Source organism: Vulpes vulpes, chromosome 13 (assembly GCF_048418805.1).
Source record: "Vulpes vulpes isolate BD-2025 chromosome 13, VulVul3, whole genome shotgun sequence".
Taxonomy (NCBI): domain Eukaryota; kingdom Metazoa; phylum Chordata; class Mammalia; order Carnivora; family Canidae; genus Vulpes; species Vulpes vulpes.
In genome coordinates, this window is record NC_132792.1 from 117,747,011 (window position 1) to 117,771,345 (window position 24,335).

General features: G+C 54.3%; 1 protein-coding gene across 4 annotated transcripts in view; it reads right to left on the reverse strand.

Moving 5' to 3' along the window:
• The window catches only part of KCNN3 (potassium calcium-activated channel subfamily N member 3), a 166,491-nt gene that overhangs the window by 49,657 nt on the left and 92,499 nt on the right, over positions 1-24,335 (reverse strand). For 3 of the 4 annotated variants that reach the window (XM_025997170.2, XM_072732466.1, XM_025997169.2), the window contains exon 3: positions 175-593. In XM_025997170.2, coding sequence (XP_025852955.1) covers positions 175-593 — 419 coding nt within the window. Of the gene's footprint in view, positions 1-174; positions 594-3,071; positions 3,178-24,335 lie in introns of those variants that run through there. The other variant, XM_072732465.1, reaches the window with a different exon arrangement.

Below are 24,335 nucleotides of genomic sequence, written 5' to 3' on the forward strand. Positions count from 1 at the left end.
AACGTGAGCACACACTGGCTTACAGACGACCCGCCCACCGAGGATGGTGGTGCAGGCTCCCAGCACACCTGGCCGCATGCCCCTTCCAGCCCTCCCCCAGGTGTACAGGCACCTGCCCCTCCTCCTGCAGCTGTGCCCCCCCCCCAGCCGCTGGGAGTGCAGACGCAGCCCTACCTTTCACAGACACGGACCGTCCAGGCAGCGATGATCCACAGCGAGATGCTGAACACAAGCAGCACGGTGCCAGGGCAGATGGTCATGAGGGTCTTCATGACGAAGCGGGTGTTGAAGTTGATCTTGTTGAGTGCCCCGATGCTTCGGGATGAGGCATCAGTGAATAGCTTGCTGTGCAGCAGCATGACACGGGCAATCAGGTACAGGCGCAGGAACATGGGGATAGACAGGATGATGTCCACGTCGGCCTCTGCCCGAGACGGAGTGTAGGAGAAGGCCAGGCGGGCTGTCCAGAAGAACTTGTACTCACCGGGGATAGGGTGGATGGCACACACCAGCATCTCCAGGCTGATGTGAAGGATGCGTTCGTAGGTCATGGCAATACGCCAGTCGTCTGCGCCGTTGTCGATCACAAAGAGCTGGCGGGAGCAGAGAGCCTGTTAGAGGGGCCAGAGCTCGCCTCAGGGCCCTCCAGGGAGGTCTGCCTTGTGTGCTCAGGGCCCTGTTCGAGAGACTCCAGACTACTTCCCAGGCCCCTTCCTGCCTCAAGGCGCCCCTAACTAGCCATTCCATGAAGAGGAGGAAGAGCCGCTCCTTCTGGTTAAAACACCATCCTGCACCCCCTGCCAGGCCCCGGATAGGGATGTGGAGGTAAAAGAGTCATGTTCCCACATGAGCGAAGTCCCCAGTGCTGGTGCAGGTTCCTCTCCCCAAGCAGAAAAGGGATATCCGTGTGCTGGCAGGACTTTGACCCCACACAAGCCAGAGTGTTAACGGTGGGGTCCCAGGAGCCAGGGTGTGCAGGTCAGGACTCTGACCCTAAGACTAACTAGCTCTGGGATTCCAGGTAAGTCAGGACCCTGACCACAACACTAACTAGCTCCATGATCCTGGGTAAGTCAGGGTCAGGACTCCAACACTAACTAGCTCTGTGATCCTGGGTAGGTCAGGACACTGACCCCCAATACTAACTAGCTCTGTGATCCTGGGTAAGTCAGGGTCAGGACCCCAACACTAACTAGCTCTGTGATCCTGGCTATACAATGAGCCTTCCTGTCTCTCAGGCTACTTCTGCTGGTGTCCAGGACTGTGAGGCTGCCCTGGACTCGGGTGCACAGGGGATCAGAATCCTGCCTGTCAGCCGGGAAGTCCCAGCTGCTACTACTCCGAGCTAGGAGGGGATGGGCTCAGGGATAATGGAAGGCCCTTCTTGCAGTGGACGTCCCTGCTACATTGCCATGAAGGTGAGCACCTGCTGGGTGCTCAGCCCTGGCTGGTGCTAGTACTCACACATCGGGAAAGCCCAGGCCTCGTTCTCAAAGACATCTGCCTGAGAATTCAAGGTTAAACAAACCAGCCCTGAGCACAGCCTCCTCGAGGGGAGCTAGGAGGCACTGTGCAAACAGTCCTGGCCCAATGGCTCTAATTAGGAAGGTGTGATACCTAGCCAGGAAAGGTACTCAGCCCAGCACCCAGCCAGGACTCCCATCCTGCCTTCTGCAGTGCTGCTGAGCTGGGGGGGTGGGGGACAACTTTCAGATACAGCTTTCTACCTCTGCAGATACAAAAAAGCTCTAATGGCTGCTGGGTGGATCCCCTCTGCTCCTAACTGCCACCGACGGGGCCAAGCCATGGCAATGTGACTACTGACCAGACTCTTCAAACACAAAATGAAAACCATCCATCCTATAATAAAGAATTGCATCAGGTTACTATAATAACTGGGTTCACTGTGGGCAAGAACCTAAGCAACAAATCACAGACCTCGCTGACTCCCTGCTGGGGATGGACACTGTACACTGTCCATGTTAAAGAGGGGGCACCTCATGGCTCTGCCCAGCATTACAGAAGATGCTGGTCCCTGGGCGGTGACACTGCCTGCCTCGTGTCCTGGTGTGGGGTGGGGCAGGAGGCAGCAGAGTCCAGGCTGGTGAGCACCACGGGGATCCTCACATGCAGGCACTAGCTGTATGACCGTAGGTGGGTCATGCATCTCTCTGGGCCTGCTTCTACCTCTCTGTCATGGAACTATTCTTCCTGAACCTGCCTGTCTTTACCAACTGCTAGAAAAATGTGAGGGATTATTAAACTGGCTGGCCTGGGGGCAATCACACAATGTGTCTGTGGGGTGTCTGGGGCAGGCCAAGGGATGGGCAGGTGACCATTTCAGGCTGCCCTACTGGGAGCCTCTGCCAGATGGGGCTCTAGCACAGGGAACTGTGGGTCTAAAGGGGGCCCAATATGCCCAGGGATCCTGCCGCTGTCCTGCATGAGGACGCCCTGCGCCCTTGGGAGTCACAGGGCAGCCCCGCCCTCTCAGACTCAGGCAGGACCCAGCCTGCCATTTTCTTGTCCATGCCTTGTGCGTCCCTTACCCGTGGCAGAGCTCAGTGCGTACCCACCGTGTTCTTGCTCCCCCAGGCACGCTACAGTCACTTGGAGAGTTTGCTGAAAACACCGTCCCCGGGCCCACACGGACCAGGCAGGTTTGCAACTCTGAGTGTGAGACCCTGGCACTGGGACTTTTCTTTGAGCTCCCAGCTGACTATAAAGGGTCTCCCAGACTGGGAGCCACTGGTCCTAGCCCGAACTCCAGAGGGACAGGGGCTGTGTCCTCCTCAGAGAAGGAGCCAGGAGCAGGTCAGGTGGTCCCCAAACTGCCATCCCCCTGGACTGTCTGGTGGGCGCCTCCCCCTTCCTGGTGTTCTCCTGGCATGTGTGCTCTCTCTCCAGCTCCTGGGACGGCGGCAGGCACACAGTGGGGAGTCAAGGAAGTTTAGTGAATAAACAGGTGTAGCTGGATGACCATGTCACACCCCTGTCCACCACCCGGGATGGAAATTCCCATGGAAAACTCGTTTCTGAGCCTGTGACTAATGAAGTACCTAAGGATTCACCTTCCATGTGGCAGGGTGCCCTCCATTCCCAGGGGCTGGTCCGATCTGGAATACATTGTCCCAGGTGACTTCAAGTCTCAGAAAGTTCTGGAGCTAATCTGGAACCAGGATCTCAAGCAGCGCTGGGCAGAGGGGTGAGGGCAGAGAGGAAGCAACCACAACAAAGGACTGTCCTCCCCAGTGCGTTGGCCCCAGCCTTGAAGCCTGGGTTCTGGAACAGCCGTTTGCCATGAGAACAGCAGGAGCACGCTGATGTGATATGGGCCTGGCCTGGAGCAGGGAGCACAGGGAGCCCACAAGCCTCTGTTCACAAAAGTCTGCAGGCCTGGATGGACCAGCGGGTCTCTTCCTACTATCACCCCTCAAACGCGGGCCTCCCCCAGTGGGGAAGGAAGGCCACGCTGTCCCTGTTGCTGAGAGTTGCAGCCTCCTGAGTCTCCAGAGGTGATCTCACTCATGTGGGTCTGGCCAGCCCAAAGGAGCAGCACCCAGCGCCAGGCCTACCAGCCAGGGCCTCACCTTCCTCAGACGGTGCCCTGAACCTAGCTGGCTCTGCACCTGATCCTTCTGCCACTCAGCTAGTGGTCCTGGGAGCCTGTCGGGTTCTCCGTCTATTGGTGTCATTCTGGGAGCTTCAGGAGGGGGGTTAATGCAACAGAGCAATCCCACACTCCTTCACGGAACTTGTGATTAGAGAGAAAGGACAAACTCAACGTTATTCCACTCAGTTCAACAGATCAATTAATTGGTAACAACTGACTACAGATGTTCCTCGACTTAAAACAGAGTTCCTAAGCTCCCAAACATCAGCCTGGCCAACCTGGACCAGACTCAGTGTACCCATGCTAGCCTACAGTTGGGCAAAATCATCTCCCACAAAGGCTATTTTACAATGTTTTGAATGCTGGACTGGAAGTGACAAATAGGATGTCTGTGTGGGGACAGACTGGAGGATAGCGTGTGGGTGGCTGACCCTAGTGACCACAAGGCTACGTGGGAGCAACGGCCAGTAACATGTATCATGACGGATGACCATCTCCTAATTCCTAGCCCAGGAAGAGGCCTGTATTCAAAATTCAAAGTATGAAAAAAAAATTAAAAAAACAAAATTCAAAGTATGCTTTTATCACTTTCCTGGCATCATAAAGTAAAAAAATTGTAAATCTGACCATCGCCAGTCAGACACCACATGCAGCTCTGGAAAGTTGCTCAGAGAGTAGATCTTAAGCACTCTCTCCCAGAAAGAAGGAAGTAATGTGGGGTGATGGGTGTGTTCACGAACTGCCCCATCCAAGTCACCCACATGTAGACTTGGAATGTACGCAGTTGTCAATTATTCCTCATAAAAAAGAACCAGCTAGGTGAGCACGGTGGGGACATAAGTATGAATCCAATACATGTCCAGGAATCAGCTTGCGACCTCAAGTCGCTTTCACAGGAAAGGGCACGTTGGGAGGCTTCTGGGGCTCGGCGGGGCTTGGCAGCCTGGGAAGGCCTGTATCAGACACACGTGGTGTGGCAGCTCATGCAAGCGGCTCCCACCCTGTTCGCTCGCTTCCTCACACAGCGCTTCGCCTCTCTTCCCAGCAAGAGCTGCCATCCACTGCTCAGCCCCTAGAATCTGACCTTGGCCGTGTGCCCTGCTTGGGCCAGTGGGACATAGAAATTGTGATGTCGCAGAGGCCAGGAAGGGTCGTGCAATGGGGCTGCTGTGGACACGTGGCCCCACTTGTCCTATGCCCCTGCCTTCAGCCAGCACCAGCTGCATGTGACAGACGCTCGCCCCGGGGAAGCCCTAGCCAGACGACTGACCCAGTCATGAGTGAGTATCATTGCAAGACATTAATTTTGGGGGTGCTTTCTTATGCAACAAAAGTAACACAGTACAAAACTAGCTCATGCACTTAGCGCACGTGTTAGGAGAGTTGGGTAATTTGCCTGCCGAGCCCAACATTTCCCCGTAGCTTCTCCACCAGAGCCCCCCAGAGGCACGGCCACCCCCACCGTGAGGCTCCGGCAGGGCTCCCCAGGCATGGTGGGTCAGCAACCATCAAGGAGGGCCCATGACAAGGGCACACGGGCTCCTTTCCACCCCGCCCCCTCCGGGAACATACCATTTCATTTATCTGAGGATGACTTGATGCCTTTACAAAGCTATTTTGCAAGCAGTTTGGTTATTTCACATGCTAAGTGCCTATCACTGGTGAGAAGTCAGCCCTTAGACAGAATCAAAGAACAAAGGCAAGACAGAATTTGCCACGTATGGAGGGAGAACTGCACGGGGTTTGGGGACTGTGACTTGCTGGTGAGTTTGGGGGGGGGTCAATTGATTAGCTGGCAGCTAGCAAAGAGGTCAGTGTGAGCATTCTTTCGTCAAATGGCCAATTAGAGGTATATATATATATATTTTAAAAAAATTTAGTTACTTATGAATTCTCCAGAAACCGTTGCATCATAGCTGTGGCACGTGGCACAGAGTGGCTTCTCTCCCAGGAGCCGGCGGGTCCTTCCTTCTGCGGCCCTGCCTCAGCCAGGCAGCCTACACGCAGGTATCTGAGCTTCTCCCAAAATCAGCCCCGCGAGACCCTCGGCACCCAAAGGCCACCTGGTTCCCCTGGCACCCCATCAGTGCAAAGCATCTCACGCCCACAGGGATCAGCTATGGGGCCCAGACAGGCGGACAGGAGCCAGTCCTCCAACCCCCAGGTCACAATAGCAGAGTGCCTGCATGTCTCTTGGAGGCACCCAGGAAACCAGCCTTTTTCTTTTCTTTTCTTTTTTTTTTTTGTTCCTTTTAGGCAAAATAAGTTTGGAGTTGATTCATTGGATTCACTAACTTCCCTGTTCAATTTTGAAAGCCTGAGGTCTTTCAGGTTCTTTACATAAGCAACATCTTTCATCAAATGTTCTCAGCTGTTATGGGAGATCCTGCCTAGACATTTTCTGAGTAACCTGAAAACTTTAATTCTCATGCAACTATGATTTTTTTTAAATTAAAGGAGAGGAAGTGAAAAGGGCCTTTTGTGTTCGCTACTGTTCTCTCTCTGTGGGAGAAGAACTCCAGGGAAGATTCTCATCATTTAAAAAAATATATGCAGAAAAAAAGCAAAAGAAAAAAATTAAAGATTTTCTTAAAATCCAGTAATAATAATATATATATATATATTATATATATTACAATTTAAATCCTGGAGCATATATTATGCATGTACACCATTACTATGGGGGTTTCCATGGAAACAACATCACAAGTCCTGTAATACCTAATTAGGTTTCCCCAAGGATAAGAGCTGATTGCCAGGGATGAAATGTACATCTGGATTTGCAGCAATGGCTAACAAAATTTCCAGTCAGGAAATGTGCCACAGAATCCTCTGAAGAAAGGGAGGAAAGGGGAGAAAAAGCAAAGGTACACAAAATGTCCCTCTGAGAAGATGGCAGCAAATGAGCCATCAGAAAAGTGATTCTACTGCCACCTGGACTGTCAGGGTGCTGGGGACATGGGGGAGGGGCAGCTCTGCGTCCTCAGAAACCATCCCCATGGGAAAGCACTGTGCCCTGCATAGTGTCCCACTGGGGCTCTCGGGTCCTCCCCAGGGCTCCTGCAGCATGAGAGCCGGGGGACATCTGCACCCGGGGTTTGTTTGGAACTGCCAGAGACCAGGGGTGACCACTAATCCTTCCCTGTCCCCAGGCCTTGGAGAATGAAAGTCACTTATGGCATCTGAGAAAGCAAGTATGTTCCACACATATAACAAGAATTCCTGGATCTCTGGCCATGACATACCAGGTGAGCATCTTGCCACTGACCGTCCACGTGTGGGCAAGTTCCTGTCCCTCATGTGGGATGGGGAAGGTGGTTCTGCTTATAGCTTTCTGTCTTCTCTTAGCTGTAGAGCCGTTTCTTCTAATGGGGCTTATCATAGAAACCCAACATGGGGAACAGATCAATTCAGAGCTGTTCCAGTTGAAAGGGTAGGGGAAAGCACTGTGAGGCCAGCCGTTCCACAGCCTAGCCCCAGTGGCGACCCCATTCGCCTGTGACAACCTTTCTGTGGGAAATCCATTGGCAGGGCCAGCTGGCCTCTAGCTAAAATGAGGGATAACATGCGGTGCTGGAAATCAAGGTGCTCAGGGTCTAGTTCACAAGATGCTGGATGCTTGGGCATGAAACTTCACACAGATCAGTTCATTCACTTATTCATTCATTTGATCATTCATTCAGTGTGGTTGACAGCCTCTCTGCTAAGCTGTAGGGATAGACCAGGAACAAGAGAAAAGGCCTCTTTCCTCAGGGCATTTACATTCCAGTGAAGAACAAATAGATAATAAATAGGTACACATTGAATTTCAGGGCATGATGCCTGGTGGGAGGAGACTCAGGGCAGAGGCAAGAGAGAAGCCGGGTGGGATGGGAAGGGGGTGGAGGTGGGGCCCGTCCTTGACAAGCTCTCGGAGGAGCACACCTATGAAAGGTGAGCCTGCAAAGACCTGCGTCACAGGGAGGGGACAGCATGTGCAAAGGCACAGTGGGGTCGGGAGAGGTTGAGAGAAAAAGAAAGAAGGCCAACGAGGAAAATAAGCACAGGCATCAGTAGATGAGGGCCCAGAAGCCACGGAAGGAGCTGCATTGAGGGGCAGAAGGCCACGAGCCCACGCCCAGCAGGGCGGTGGGCACTCTGAAGCTGCTCCTTGAATACAGACTGCTTGTGGCTGGAGCACGTGTCTGTGTTAGCCCGGGCAGCCCTAACAGACTGGGCCCTGTCCCAGCCCTGGGAGCTGGGTGTCCCTGACTGGAGCAGCAGCCCGGCCAGACTTCAGTGAGCACCCCCTGTCCCACAGACGGTGTCCTCAGGTGGCAGAGACCAGGAGGAGGTGCTCTTGCTCACCCTTTTCACCAGGCCGTCCTATCAGCTTGAGCCACTTTTAAGACTTCATTTGAACTCAGCTATGTCCTGAAGGCCCCATCCCCACATCGGTCATATTGTGGGCTAGGACTTCAACATACGGACTGGGGGGGACACAATGCAGCCCACACCAACGTTCTCATATGTTCAGATTACCCAGAAGCACGTGTTGCCTTACCGCAACCTTGCAATAATCTGTAAGGAAGCAATGTCATGCCCACAGAGCAGAGGGAGAAACTAGAGCCCACGGAGCCTGAGCCAGTCACCCCGGGCCCTCCCTTGCCCATCCGCCAACCACCAAGCAGAGCCCTCCAGGTAAGAGACCAGCCAGCTTGGGCTCTACCTTGTTTCTTGTGAAGAAAGTTCAGGGCAGCCCCAGTGGCCCAGTGCCACCTTCAGCCCAGGTCGTGATCCTGGAGACCCAGGATCGAGTCCCACATCGGGCTTTCTGCATGGAGCCTGCTTCTCCCTGTGTCTGCCTCGTGTGTGTGTGTGTGTGTGTGTGTGTGTGTGTGTGTCATAAATAAATAAATAAAATCTTAAAAAAAAAAAAAAAAGAAAGTTCAAGGCCACTTCTTTAAAGAGAATCATCAGTGACCACAGAACCAATTAAAGTAGGCTAGGGTCAGCACGATGCTGGGAAACCCATGTGCTGATTAGCAGTCCAGACTGGTCTCCCTCCGTTTGTAGAGTTAAGATAGGTGCTTTCATTTCCACAGGATGTGCTCATGTCACCTTTCTTGACTCCTCAGCCCCTCCAGTGAGTAGATCTGATGGTGGAGCCACCAATGGGAAGAGACCATCTTTGTGAGGAACCCCCTCCCCCAGTATGTTTGCTGATGAAAGGGATTTCTCTTGGGCACAGCTGGAGTGGCTCAGAGCAGACCTGCACCAGGCCTACCTGCCCCAGAAATGGACAGGAGAACGGGAATTTGGGGGTTGCAGGCTGAGGGGTCAGGAAGAGAGAGCCGGGGGCGCTGAGGAGCACCTGAGGCCATGGGAAGACAGAGCCCACTCAGAAGCAGCTGTCACTGCCTGGAGGCAGAAACAGTCATGAGCTCAATGCCATGTTGTTTGTTGTACTACCAGCAACATCAGCCTGCACCTTTGCTCTGGAGCCACAGAGAGGGCCCTGCCCACTGGTCCTGTGGGGAAGGGCCAGGAGGTGACCGTGCCCTCAGGGGTCCCTGTGCCCAGAACAGAGCTGCAGAATTCAGCAGGAGCAGGAGTCTGACACCAGGGACCTTTGGAGAGATACTAGGGACATCCTTCTGTGGGGTGGAGGTTTGTGCCCAATTCTACTTGAAGAGCAAGGGGACCCGGCCAACACCTGGGTTAAAGTGGCCATAGCCTGGTACCCTAACACATAGACCTTGCCCCATCCACCTTCCATTGCTGCTAAACCTAAAATGAAGCCCAGACTGAGTCATTTCCCTTCTTAGAGAGCCTCTCAGTGGCTCCCCAGAACAGTCAGGATCCAGTCCACCTCCAGTTGTACTTGGCAAAGGGGGCCCTACCCCCATGGCCCCACGTGGCACCATGTGGCCCCACTGCCACCCTGGCATCTCGTTCCAGCCAAACCATGTCACTCCTGATCCTAGAACCTCTGTCCCTCTGAGTTCTGTGGAAGCAGGTCCCTCATGTCAACTTCCTCCCCAGGGAACTCCTCTCACCCCCCAAGATGCAGATCAAGTCTCTCCTCCCACAGGCAGGGCGCGCAGGGGAGCAATCTGGCTGGGTGCAGGGGGGCAGTCCCACTCGGTGCAGTGGGATAGTCTGGCTGGGCACAGAGATGGTGCTGGGCAAGGCCCAAGTCCACCTTCATCCTCACAGAGGCCCCCCCCGCTTAAAGAGCTGACTACCCAAAGACCGCTCAGCAAGTAGAGATAGGATTCAAACCCAGAGTCCATACTCTCACCTATAAGAGAATTGGCTGAGCTGCTGTACCCGAGGCCTGGCACCTGGGCTCACACATGGCTCAGGGAACACAGGCCACCCCAGGGAACATGGACGTGGTGGCAGAGTCTCTGAAATGGGGCGGGCTAGAGTCTCCAGACCACATCAGGGTGACTCTAAAGGAAAACGTTTTAATGGATCATTTCTATAATTGTCCTGAGGCAAGATTGTCCTCTGCAACGTAGGCACAGCATAAGATAAAGAAACCAGAGTACTTGAAAGAGAATTGCTAATAACAACTGCTAATAATTAAAAAGAAGGAGGAAGCCAACGTGGAAACAACCCGAACACACCTGGGGGTGGTGGGGGGCAGAGTGAGTGCGGTGCTCGCAGCAAGGACCCACAGGCAGCTGTATTTAGAAATGTGTTTAGAAGCGGATCTTTGTGTACCAACTTCAGAAATAGTCATGACGGATTATTACGTAGAAAGTGAAAATCTCAGTGTAGTGGGTATAGTGTTGTTTCTCTTTAAAAAAAAAAAAAAAGCAAACACCGGCAGATAGAAGTGATGCTTCCCTGAGCCTGTCTGCACACATCCACACTGCAGGGAGGTGGTGCGGGCCCCCAGGTCCAGCCTGTCTGAGCTGTTAATGCGGTGCCTCCAAGGACGTAGGGTGAGAACCAGGGAAGCTACTGCTTATTTCCCTGGAACACATTTGGAGTAAAACAGTCTTATAGGACTTTTGTAATCTTGAAAACCCAATGAAGTATTTTTTCCGAAGAACTGTCCCAGGGAAGCTCTAGTTGAGCCCAACGGGGACGATTCCTGGCAGTACCTGGAGGGACGTTGGTCCCCAGAGCCTTTCCCTCCCTGTCATCCTCCACAGAGGGCACTGAGGCTCCAGGAGGCTGTGAACAAAGCCCTGCTGGGCTCCCCTCTAAAGGCCACCCCCCATAGCCAGCACTGGTCCCATAGCTCTTCTGGCCAAAAGCCACTCCATGGAAAGGAATTCCACAAAACCTTTTTGAGGCTCAGTTCTCACGCACATTCAGGCCATAGGCACAAAGGCCACATTAGTCAGCAGCCCACCTGTTTGCCAGCCCCACAAGGCCAGAAGCCTGGGCTCCTGGGAAGGACTGTCAGTGACATAAACCTCACTCCACCACAGCCACACTCAGGAGGGCAGGGCAGGGACAGGCACAGAGGCCTCGGGCACCAAGGGGGCTGCCGGTGGGGGTTTGGCCACCACGTGCTGGGGCTTGGAGGCTGTGAGGATGGACATTCCCACCCAGCCAGGAGCTCGGAAGTCAGCAGGGATAAACAAAGACAGGTCACGGAGGTGACCAGCCAGACATTGAGGGGCAAAGGGCACTATTAGCTGAGTGTCCATTCTTGGCACCACACTGGATCTAGACCTCTGGGGCTCCTACTCTGGGACCCCAAAAAGACAGCCAGACTCTGTTCCTCCTCTGGTCCATGGAGCTGTGTCCTCCCCACCTTGTAGGCCACCCTTCAAATACCCAGGACCTGAATTCCCTATCTGAGGCTGCTTCCAGAGCCTTTATGCCCCTTCCTCAGCTGTTCTCCATAGGCAGACAGCTGCACGTACACATGGCTCTAAGCCCAAGAGCTGGCCAAGGGGCAGTGGGCAGGGCTGGTGGCACTCGGGCCTGAGGGCTGAGGCAGCCCTGGGAGTCTTCAGGGTGATGCATGAGCCGAGGTGGCAGGGGTGGGCATGCAAGGGCATCGGGGCTAGGGACTTGGGGGCTTCCACTGAGGCTGGCCCCGGGCCCTGGAGATGTGGGTCTGTCCATAATCCTTCCTGACTGTTTGGGGGCAGATATACAGTAGTAGCAGCTGTGTTCTCTAGATTGTTCCCAGGGTAGGGAATAGGACTCTGCCCCTCCCTCTCATATGGCCTGTCTTATGTCTGCCCACCTTCTGTGGCTGCCCCAGGCTTCCAGACTTGCTCTGAAGGGATTCTGCAGACACTACCCATGAAAGGAAGGGCCAGGGGCCAACGTCTGGGAATGTCTCCTGGAGATTCATGGGGCTCGCTTGAGAATTCCCAAAGCAAAGAAACCTGCTTACCATTGAGACGCAGTTTCCTACCTATGTGACCATGACTCTTGTTTGGGGTCACAGGTGTCATGATTCAAGGCAGACTTGGAAGTGCGGGGTGCCCCTGAAACAGATGCCGGGGGGTGCCATCAGGCCCCGGTATCCCCATGGACGAGGATAGTAGCGCTCTTCCTGCAGCGGCCATGCACTCGGCCTCACTCAGCAGGCACTGTGCATGCACGGGACCCGCCGACCAGGCCACTGCAGTTCTGAGCACCAGCCTCCTGTCAGCCACACACATCCACATGCTTGGTAGGAAGTTTCCATAACCAATAGTGCACAGTCCTTACTAGGTCACAGGCATGGCTCTCAATGCTCCACAAATACCAACTCCTTCAATCCCCAAAACAACCCGACATGGTGGACCCAAGTATTATCCATTTAAAGATGAGGAGACTGAGGCAGGATGAGCTAGTGACTTGCACAAGGTCACCCAAGGTCATGAAGCTGGGCTATGATAGACACTGGGCCAAACCCAGGCTGCCTGGCTCCAGAGTCCACGTTGGTTAGCTCTCCACTGCTGCTGTAACAAATGAGCACAAAATTAATGACTTAAAACAACCCAAGCTTTGCTCTTCTAGTTCTGGAGGTCAGAAGTCTGAAATCAGCCTTACTGGATGGACATGGAGGCCGTGGGCAGGGCCAGCTCCTCCTGGGGTTGCGCTTCGGGCCCTTTCCTGCCCTGCCCACATACTGGCTTCCCGGTGACTTCTCACACCTCTCGCTTCCTCCCCATCACCAGATCGCCTCCAACTCCTTTTCATAAGAACATGTGATTACGTTTAGGATCCACCTGGAAAATCCAGCATTATTTCCAGGTCTCAGGATCCTAAATTTGACCACGTCTGCAAAGTCCCTTTTGTCATATAAGGTCATATTCACTGAGTTCAGGGACCGTGCCAGGATATTTTGGGGGCCATTATTCAGCCATCACGTCATGCTTTGAACCCCCTTGTTTATATGAGCTTAATTTTCTGAATATGGGAAAGTGTTGTCATCCTACAGATTGGAAGGCCAAATCCCTGAGAGGTCACCCAGGTGGCAGATGGCATGGCTAGGACAGATGTGGAGGACTTGCTCCTTCCTGAGCCCCTGCATCCATGGCTGGAGGGGGTCGGGGCTGGGACATCAGGGGTTTGAAACAGGTGCTTCTTTGTCATACTGCAGATGAGACCTCTGGCACCCCTGCCCCCCAGAAAACCTGACGAGGGCCCTGGATATGCCTCCCCTGCAAGGTTCACGGACACACCCGCCCTTGCAGACCCTTCTGGGGAGTTCTCCAACGGCAAGTTAAGAATGCTTGCTCTCAACCCCCGTGTGAAATACGACCGGCTGCAGAAAATCCAGAATGCTTACTCTTGAAGGCAAAATCTTGAAGAGGTACTTATGCCCCTGTGTTCATGGCAGCTTTATCCACGCAGCCCAAGTGCCTATTACTACAGACAGATGGGTGAGTGAAACAGAGGATGTATGTCCCATAGAATAGGACTCAGCCTTGAAAAGCAAGGAACTTCTATTACATGGTGCAGCATGGACGGGTCTGGGAAATTCAATGTGGAGGGAACCAAGCCATCACAAAGACACAGCAGGCCAGCAGTGCCACTCATGAAGTCCCTGGAGGCTCTGACTGGTGGAGACAGAAGTAGGGCTGGTTACTGGTGTTAGGGATAAGAGGAACCGAGACTCAGAGTTTTGTTGTTGTTGTTTTTTTTATAAAGATTGATTGATTGATTGATTGATTGATTTGACAGAGAGAGCGAGCTTATGAGCACAAGCAGAGAGAGTGGCAGGCAGAGGGAGGAACAGGCTTCCCACAGAGCAGGGAGCCCAATGTGCCCAATCCCAGGACCTAGGGGTCACAACCCAAGCCAAAAGCAGACACTCAACTGACTGAGCCATCCAGATGCCCCAACTTGGCTTTAATGGGACAGTTTGTTTGGAGGCGGGTGGCGGTGGTAGTTGTACAATGGTGTGGATGCATTTAGTACCACTGAAGTGAGCACTTAAAATGGTTAAGATACTAAATGTTATGTTGTATATTTTACAAAAAATTTTTTTAATATTTTATTTATTTATTCCTGAGAGAGAGAGAGAGAGAGAGAGAGAGAGAGAGAGAAAGAGAGAGAGAGAGTCAGAGACACAAGCAGAGGGAGAAGCAGGCTCCATGCAGGGAGCCCGACATGGGACTTGATCCCGGGTCTCCAGGATCAGGCCCTGGGCTGAAGGCGGCGCCAAACCGCTGAGCTACCAGGGCTGCCCCAAAAAATTTTTAAAAAGGAACTCTTGCTTTATCTGAGAGTCCAGGCAGGGCAGGGTCATATCCGAGAACCATGCCTCTCCCCTGGCTTAAAGCACTCGGCCCTCTGACAGTTGTGTTTCCTTGTTGCCAAGTGAGGGGGATTATAAGATACTTGAGGATTTTTTTTTAAGATTTATTTATTGGGATCCCTGGGTGGCGCAGCGGTTTGGCGCCTGCCTTTGGCCCAGGGCGCGATCCTGGAGACCCAGGATCGAATCCCACGTCAGGCTCCCGGTGCATGGAGCCTGCTTCTCTCCCTCTGCCTGTGTCTCTGCCTCTCTCTCTCTCTCTGTGACTATAATAAATAAATAAAAATTAAAAAAAAAAAAAGATTTATTTATTTATTTGAGGGGGGGGGAGAGAGAGAGAATGAGTGAGAGAGGGGCAGAAGAAGCAGCAGACTCCCCCCCTGAGCAGGGAGCCCGATGTTGGGCTCGACCCCAGGTCCCCAAGACCGTGACCTGAGCTGCAGGCAGATGCTTCACCTATGGAGCCACGCAGGCACTGCTTTACCTGAGGATTTTTTAAACTTTTCTGCTGTTTGCAGGAATTCAGCAGGAGGAATCAAATCTACTCCAAGACTCAACTCACATTCCTCTGGGCACTGTGCCAGCCTCTCAGAAACATACCAACCCATCTAAGAACATCCTGTCCCTAAAAGCATCCTCTGTGAGGCTGGGGCCAGGTAGCAAAGGGAACCACGAGACTGCAAGAAAATCCAGGCCAGAGCAGCAGGTGGAGGGTGCGATCAATGCAGGTGGGCCACGGGGGGTTCAGAACTGAGAATGAGGTGCAGGCAGACAAGCATAGGTCCTGACTCCACCATGGGGACCAGGAAAGGGGACTCCCCTGATGTCGCTAACAGGTGTCCCTTGGTGGAGGGTCGGCTGGCACATCCCTCTTGTCCCTGTCCTGCTTCTACAGCCAGATCCTCTTCCCTTACCAGGGAATTGTATTAAATAGCCTTTCATCCGGCGACAGAAGGAGGTAGGTTCTTAGAGGAGCCCAGTCTATAAATACAAGGTAACAATAGGAACCAGAATGTTCCACAGGAAACCGGTAGGACCTGCCCTCCCCACACAGAGCATGGAAGATTTTCACAGGGATTTCTGCAAGCATCCTTCCCAATTACAATCCCAGAACGGCAATAGCAAACTGATGAGTTTATTCAGGTAATATCCATGAGACACAGTTCTCTTTAAAAGGAAAGGAAATTTGCATGTTTTGTTATATCCATCCTTTATTCCAGTTTAACTGATCCCTGAGAGGCTTCAACCACAGTAAGATTTTGGTTACAGACATGGCCAAACTGAACAGAGGGAGAGGAGAGGGAGGGAGCGACATTAGAGACAGTCCCTCCAGGGAAGTATTTTGTAAATAGAATCCAGACCCTGCCCCCATCCCTCCCCCCCCCACCCACCCACCACGCCCCCACCCCCCCCATCCAGCTGGGAAAGAAAGCCTTTTCCTTGCCTGTGATCCAGGTAGAATTTTGATGCTTCTCTGTCCCTGAATGTGTTGGCAAAGCTAAAAGGCTTCTCTGATGCCCCTCCCCCACCATCTGGGTCTCAGGAGACCTCCGTGTCCCCTGCCCCCAATCTGTTCCCAAGTGCAGTCCTGGGCTCTGCTGCAGGAGCAGGGAACCCCCACCCCAGAAACACCCCACACAGGAACAGAGTCAGTACAAGCACCTAGAAGCAGCCTGCCTGTCCCAAACGGATCCGGACAGTCCAATCCAATCCAGAAACAAGGGGCTATTTAAAAAGCTACAGTAAATCACGTGCCAGTGGAGGTGTCAGACATGCAAACCAGTGAATGAAAAGTTAGAATTGCAAACAGAGTGAGGTTTTCGGCAGCTGGCAGTGGCCTGGTTCTTTCTGCCCATGGCCAAGGTCCAGGGCCAGGGGGCCTTGATGTCTTCTCCCCAGAGAGAGGGCGCATCACTAAGGTCACCCCTGGATTTCTGTCCCTGCACCTACAGCAGAGGGGGAGGAGGCTGTGGGGCATGAGATGAGGCAGGCAACCCCCAGGCAGACCCCATGTGGTAAAAAGATTACCATCAACGATGGCTGCTAATGCAAACTAGAATTTTTTTTTTAAGATTTTATTTATTTATTCATAGAGATGCAGAGAGAGAGAGAGAGGCAGAGACACAGGCAGAGAGAGAAGCAGGCTCCAAGCAGAGAGCCCGATGTGGAACTCGATCCTGGGACTCCAGGATCACGCCCTGGGCTGCAGGCGGCACCAAACCGCTACGCCACGGGGGCTGCCCCAAATTAGAAATTTTTAATAAATCATCAATAATACTTAAAATAAAGACCAATAATACATCAATAATACTTAAAATAAGCGCCAAATCAGTGCTAAGTCTTGTGACTTACTCAAGAGCTTGGGAACTCTTACCTGAACTGTTCGGGGGAATGGTGGGGAGAAGCAGAATTCCCACATAAAATTCCCAGCCACACTGATCAGCCTTCAGGCTGTACACCTCCCCTTCCTGGCACATTGACACTTGGCTTCTGTGCATGTTGTCCCTCAGCTTAGAACGCTCCTCCCGGTGCTCTGCTCACCCACTCTCCCAGCATCCCCCTGGGTCCCCTGTGGCACTTCCTATGCATGTGGTCCTATAGTCACGTATGCAGTTACCCCACCAAGGTTGGCCCGGTAGGAGGGCAGAGGCCACGTCGGCTGCCCCCCACCGCCGCCAGAGCCTGCCCACAATACCAGGAGCTTCATAAGAAACCGATGCCCGGAACAGGGCAGCACACCTCCCAGAGCTCACGCCCAGGTGGGGCCTCCATGGCCCTCCTTATCAGGGACTCTGGCCATCAGGCCTCCCCTGCACAACCCATTTGTCAAGTGAGGAACCGGGTCTGGCCTGCTGACAGGAAAGGCTCTGATGGTGGAGGGGGGCTGTCTGGCCATCTATCCAGACCTCAGGCCACTCTGCAGCATGGAGGCCCATACGGGGTGGGCACTTGGGCCAGCTCTGAGCCAGCTAGGGGCGGTGGGCAGGAGGCTGGGCGCTGGGCAAGGAGAGGCAGCAGGACGAGGGAGCACCAGCTCGAGAGCTGACCGCCAACTCCTCTCTCCTGCTGGCCCCCCACCAGGCAAGGCCACTGTCCCCAGGACTCTGTGACAGGAACTCTGGGAAAATGTCTGAGCTCATCTAGAAAGAATGCTGGGATCCATTAGTCATGTCTGCTATGGATGTGGAGCCTATCCTGGAGGCAGGCCTGTCCAGGGTGGGCCAGATTTGCCCTGAGGACACAGGAGAGCTGCCCAGGATCTAGAGGGCTGCTTCCTACCCAGTTTCTGCTGGCATGTGCTGGGGCCACAGGAGAGGCCGCCCCCTGGTTAGTGGTCACAGCTGGTCCCCACAGCTAGATGGCTGCAGCCGTAGCCCTCACTTCAGTGACCGAGGCAGGTGCCAGGGAAGCAGGAGCCTCAAAGGCCCAAGGAGCTCCCCAGGATGAACGGCTTTACAGCTGCAGAAGGGTACAGCAAGTCGGGGCTGTGGACCTGAGGGCACTGAGGCTGAGCAAGAGCAGGTGTTCACCAGCTGGGCAGGTGGGGAGGGCAAGGTAAGGAGGGCAAGGTGAAGATGGGCAAGGTGAAGATGGGCAAGGTGAGGAGAACAGGGCAAGGAGGGCAAGAGGAGGGGCAAGGTGAGGAGGCCAAGGCAAGGACAGGCAAGGTAAGGAGGGCAAGATGAGGAGGGCAAGGTGAGGACAGGCAGCCTGAGCCGAGGCCCACTGCGGGGAGACCAGGTGTCCTGTCCTGAAGCTACTTGCTAAGCAGCCCAGGGAATCATACATTCTGGAGAGTTCTGGGACCCTGTTGGTCTCACCTCCCATCTGAATCTCAGCCCACCTGGGCCTCTATGGCTCTGTCATCAGCCTGTGTCCCTGGAACCACAGTCCAGAGCACCATGTGTCCTGTGTGTGGGCAGGCAGAGGGCCAAGTAGGCCTTCCCCACATCTCTGTGCTCCCTCCACCAGCCTAGCCCTATCCCATGTCTGACACCCCACCGCATCCACATGTGTTCATGTGCACAGAGATGTTTCGATATAATTTTTAACTGAGGGGAAAATTCAGGTGCACTCATGCCCAGGCTCTAATTATTCATCCACAAGGACTCCTGGTGAACAAGTGACAAGTGTGCAATCTGGCCGACCGCTCCTGTTTCAAGAACTGCTGCCGTAAACCAACAGCGTCAGCCGTGTCCGAACAGGGGTGCCCCAGGGAGCAGACGAGACCCCTGCCCATGGCCACCATACTGATCAGCCCAGGCATGCAGGCCACTCAAGGTGCTTATTGGTCACAGGCAGGAAAGGAAGTGGCACCCAGAGGACAGGATGCAGCTTTTCTGACTGGTTTGCTTTTGCGATGAATGAAAGCATTTTTCAGACGAAGCTGGTGGAGTCGAAACAGTGACTAAACCAGGAAATGAAAGAGGCATCTGGGAGCTGGGGATGCACGCATCAAGCTGGTGTGTGGGCCAAGCCAGGGCTGCTGGGCCTGGCTCCGTGAACAGCCTGGGACAAGCTGTGACCTGAAAAACCTGCTCTGTGCACAGGGTTTTCTCACCCCAAGGAGGCCAGGCTCCAGAGAAGAGGGAGAGGCCCCCCCGAGGGTCCACCACATCCTTCCCCCAAGAACCAGAGGCAGAGACAGCCTCACCTTGGGGCCTCTAACACTCATATGAATGGTCACATGTTAGCAGGCACAGGCAGCAGGGCTGCGCCGAGTCCTGGGGTCCCTCAGAGGCAACGAGAAGAGCTCAGGCTCTGAGGTGCCCAGAGCAAGGCTCCTCCACGAACTGGCGGGTGATCTGGGAATGTTAACAAACTCGCCTAAGCCTCAATCTCCCAAGGAGGTGGCATTGCCGTACACAGGCAAGGAGGTTTGTGGATAGAAAGAAGTCTCACAACCAAATCAGCGTCTCAGAGAGGCCCAGACCTGTCCTCTGCTCTCCACCACTACCCAGTTTCACTCACTGTCCTCCCCTGACTCTCGCAGTGGCCTGTCCCTGTCCCTGACCCTCCCCTGAGGCTGGAAGCTTGAGGGCTGGGCTTGCACCTGCATGTTCAGTACCATATCCACGGTGCCTGCAAATGAGTGTGTGCCCTGTCCATGTTTGGTAAATGAGCTAAATGGGGACAGGCCACCTGGCACGCAGCAGATGCTCACGGGTGGTCAGTCCCCCTGGACACCTAGAGGCCTCATACTCAGAGCCAGAAGCCTGGATTGTGTGGCCTGGGTCGTGTCTTTGTAACTTTGTAATCATGTGGACTTGGGTGAGGGTCCTCCGCGTGAGGCCTCAGTCCCCTCCTCTGTTTAGTGAGGAAGATGGTCTGAAGATGATCCCTGAGGCCCTCTCTGGCATTCTCTGCTCCACCTGGGCTCTGGACCAGACAGGACTGCCGGACAGGACCTACATGTGTAACCCTCAGCACCACAATCTCCATGCAAAAGAAACCAGAGGCCCGGGTACAAGCGCTGGGAAGAGGTGGGTGTGGGAGCAGCCAGCAGCCACCCAGAGCCCCACGCCCCTGTTCCCTCAGCCTTGCTGCCCAGCACCAGACCTGGGGGACTCACCAACACCTACTGGGTTTGGGGAGCTCAGCTCTTAGCCTTGGACCTGGCTGGAAAAACCCAGGAAGGAAGGGAAAAGATGAGGAAGGGAGGGAGAGAGGGAGGTAAGGGGAGGAAGGAGACAGGTGGGCATGGGCTAGGCCAGGTCCTAAGCATGGCCTGGCTGGGTGGGTCCTGACCGCAGCCTGGCGGGGTCATCATCCCCATTCACAGACAGGAGGGCGCTAGTAATACCGAGAAGCAGCAGGTCACAGACCAGGATACAAGGCGGAGCCTTCTGCTGGATGCCTCGCACGCACAAGACCAGCAGGCATTTGACCCATGGGCCCCGTACTCAGGATTCACCCCGAGTGTAAATCAAAGCACAGAAACACAGCTAGTTCGGGAGCCACCTCTGGAGGTGGTGTCATCCCCATGAGGAAGGGATGGAGCCCCTGCCTGAACACCCGCTGCGGCTGCCACCGCTGCCAAAAAAAATAGCAAGCAGGGGCCAGGAGCCCAGGGCACCATCCTTGTCTGAGGCCACACAGATGGATGGGGCAGAGCCAGAGCTCAAACCCTGGTGTCCTCCTGCAGGTGCTCAGCAGACCAGCGCTGAAGTATGTGACTCCCACACACACCGTATTTCTGTGCCATTAATATACAACTTCACATACACATGCACAAAGCATACGGTACACACTGGTTTTTACCATCACAGGACGTTGCATACCATTCAAGAGATGAAAAGAGGCACATGTTTTGCACTTAGCACTTTCACCAGACAGCCTGGGTCTTTCTCTGTGATAGGGTCAAAGGCTCAAGGTCACTGCTACTCATTAGGTGATTGCCCAGCCGGGCCAGGAATCTGCCCTCTCCTGGTCAGGGCCCCACTGCAGACAGCTCCTGTGAACCAGGGGTCAGAGCCACCAGAGACTCCAGGCCCACACAGTGATGCTACCAGGGAGCCTGTCCCCTTCCTTGCACAGGGTCGCCTAGGGATTCAGCTGGAAATGCCCTGAAGAGTGACAGGTGGAAGGGCTTAGCAACCAGGAGGTCCAGGAGAGCCCCCAAGGCCCCCTCTGGAACACATAAGTGCCCTGGAGACAGCAAGCTGGACAGGGCACAGGACCCCGGGAAGGTCCCCAAGGTCCCTTGTACAACTAGACTTGAAACAGCTCTGAGTGTTGGGCTGTCTAGGACTCTTCACCCCAGATCAGGACACAGCCACCCTGCCTTTTACCGTCTGGACAGTCCTGGGCATGTCCCTTGACCCCTTGGCCCCTCAGCTACCTCAGAGGCCAATACCCAGTCTGGTCATGCGACTCTTAAGTGGGAAGCAGCAGAACTGTGGCCATAGGGAGTTTGTTGCTGGGCTATCTGGGATGGTTTCATTGGCTGTCTCTTACAGAATGGATCACATACACAGCTCACTCTGAAATAAAAGGAGGGCCTGTCCCTCCCCATGGCCCTGACCCAGCCCAGCAACCAGGCCACAGCCTGGAGCCATGAGGAACCACCCAGCCCTGCAGGACAAGATGTGGGTCCTTGCATCCATCCTCCACTCACTGTAGGTGGGAACCATGGGCCCCGATTGGGGCAGGCCCTGTGTGCCAACACTGGCACACTATGGCAGCGCTGTCCTCAGGAGCTATGGCTCTACCACAGGACGCAGGAGAAAGCCAGAGCTGGGCCAGGGCATGTTCTGAACCAAACCCTCAATCAGGAGATGAATGCCAAGGGCCAGAGCTTGCTGTGGGATTGGGCACAGATTCTGGAGTGGGCCTGTCAACAGCTGGCCAGGATTCAGGACCCACAGGGAAAGCAAACATCACCCAGCCCTTCAAGGACCACCGCCAGCACCTCATCCCCAGGCACCAGTTCTGGTGCCAGCCGGTCTGAGAAGGAGGTGTTCCCAGGGGCCCAGGAAGTAGGAATTCCTCCCTGAGACTCCAGGCTTCCCCAAGGACCAGATGACAACTCCATCCACCGAGCTGGCAAGGGGACTCCAGCCTCCTCAGCTTGAGACTCTGGGGGAGCTGGGGACAGGGTAAGGGAAGACTCTCCCCATACCCAGGGGCAGCCCCTCAGTTTCATGTGGAAGCCTTGCTTCTTCCCTCATGATTCCCAACTAAAGACATCCGTTCATCTTGGGAGAAAGGGAAAGCCCTTTGTGTTCTGAAATGAAGTGTCAGCATGCGGTGGTACCTAAGGTCCCAAGATACCCCCAGAGTCACGTTTTATTCTGTTCTACCCTTGATCATTAGGGGAAATCTCTCTGCAGCTTCTGTGGAGCCCATTCACTCGAGGGAAATAGATCAATGAGAAAGCCCAGCCCATGGAGGCTCTGAAGCTCACGGTCATTCTTCCCCGAAGCCCCGCCGAAAGGACAGAGGACGCCCGCTCCCACTCCCTGAAAGAGGAGCTGACTAAAAAAGTTCTTTAACTCAATAGCTATTTCTTATCTTTTATACAGGAAGCACAAAACCTCTTTCTGAGCGATATCTCTTCTGCTTCAAACGAGTGCCACTTTCGTGACATTTTCAAGTACACCTGCCTGCGTGCACGGGAGCAAACATGGGGACAGGGATGGGATGCCTGAGGCACAGCTGCTGGTGGCCTCCATGTGAACCCAGGGTGGTGGGGGAGAGGGCCTCCTGGAAGGTCTAAGGGCTAGCCCCCACACACACAAGGGTATGCGACCTCAGCCGTTAGCCCCTAGGGCCCTGTGGGCATGGGGAGGGTGACGCACAGGTGTCTGGAGAGGAAGGGGCCACACCTGCCAGAGCAGGGCAGGGGCAGAGCTCAGCATCAGCTCCCCTGTCCCTGGTGGCTTCCAGAACCAGCACCTGCCCCGCCACATGTGGGTGCTGCAGGGGTACACATGGTAGTGATCCGACAGGTGCTGGGCCAGATGCTCTGTGCACCACGGCATCCTGGGGGGGCAGTGACCGCACAGAAGGACCTGATGTGGGCAGCCTGGGTGGCTCAGTGGTTTAGCGCAGCCTTCAACCCAGCACCTGATCCTGGAGACCCAGGATTGAGTCCCACGTCAGGCTCCTTGCATGGAGCCTGCTTCTCCCTCTGCCTGTGTCTCTGCCTCTCTCTGTCTCTCTCTCTCTCATGAATAAATAAATAAAATCTTAAAAAAAAAAAAAAAAAAAGAAGGACCTGACGTGACCCTGCTTTACAGGCAAATACTGCCCTCCACTCAGGCACACCCACCCAGAGGAGCCTGCACACTGTCCGTGTCCAGGCTGGCTCCGGGCTAGGGGGGCAAGACTTTGCAGAGATGCAGGGAGGGCGTGGCTAAGTGCTAGTCTGTGTTTAGTGACCACAGGGCCTACAGTCCAGGCTCAGGGAAGTGGCTTCACCTAGAGGTGAAGAAGTTGATAGAAGTTTTTAATCACAAAGTCACAGGACTTTTTTCTTTTGTAACTGAGCTAAAAAAAAAAAAAAAGGGCTGCTTTTTGGTGGTGTCACCAGAGGTGACAGTGTGGGGACAGTCATATTTCCAGAAGACTGTCAGCCACAGATGAATATTTATGACCCAAGCACAGAAGGCAAAACATAATACCTAGAATATGATAGAAAAAAAGGTATCCGTTTACTGAAACCCTGCAGCCAGAGCCAGGCACCAGATTCAACCCAAGGAAACCTGACTCTACCCACTTGGCCTACTTGCTGGACCCAGCACCCAGGCCCCCAACTGTCACTGGGGGGCGCCTCCTTGCTCTTGGGCCTTCCTCTCCAGTGCCTTTGCCCTCTGGAGCAGGCGTAGTTCTGCTGGTTGTGAGGGAGAGCCCCCTAGCCCCCCACCCCCCTGCACTGTGACAGCCCCTTCCTTGCTGCACATGACAGGTTGGGGCTGCCAAGGCTCACCCGGGCCACGCCCAGTGCCCTTTGCTGGGGATGGAGCTCTGGGTCACCCTGCCTCTGCTCCAGCTGTGGGCACTGGGCTTTGGTCTCCCCTGGGCCTGTGAGGTTGCTCAGCCCATCCGCTGAAGCCGTTCCCGCCCATAAGCCTGAGAGCTCTCCGTCCCCATGCAGAGTTCAGAGAAGAAGGGAGACACTTGCGTCCACCTGCAAGGTGCAATTAGGAGGTAGGTGGAGCCTCCAGACAGGCCCCAAGAGACTGCACACATGTGGTCACAAGTCACAGCAGGGATGCAGCTGAAAAGCCGGGCTGCTCCAACAGACATGCACCTGAATGTTTCCGACAGTAAAACCCTCTGAGCCACAGGCCAGAATCCACACCTGTCATTTCGGTAATGACCTGGTACTATTCTTGGCTCCCACAACAGCCCTTATAACCCACTCATCAATGTCTGTCCATCCTCACACAGGTGATTTTCTTCAACACCAGAAAACCTACAACCCTGTCCAGTGTCTGCCCCACTGTCCTCCTGGGGGCCGACAGGAGTTTCGTTCTCTGAGCTCATGTTTTACAGTATTAAGTCTGT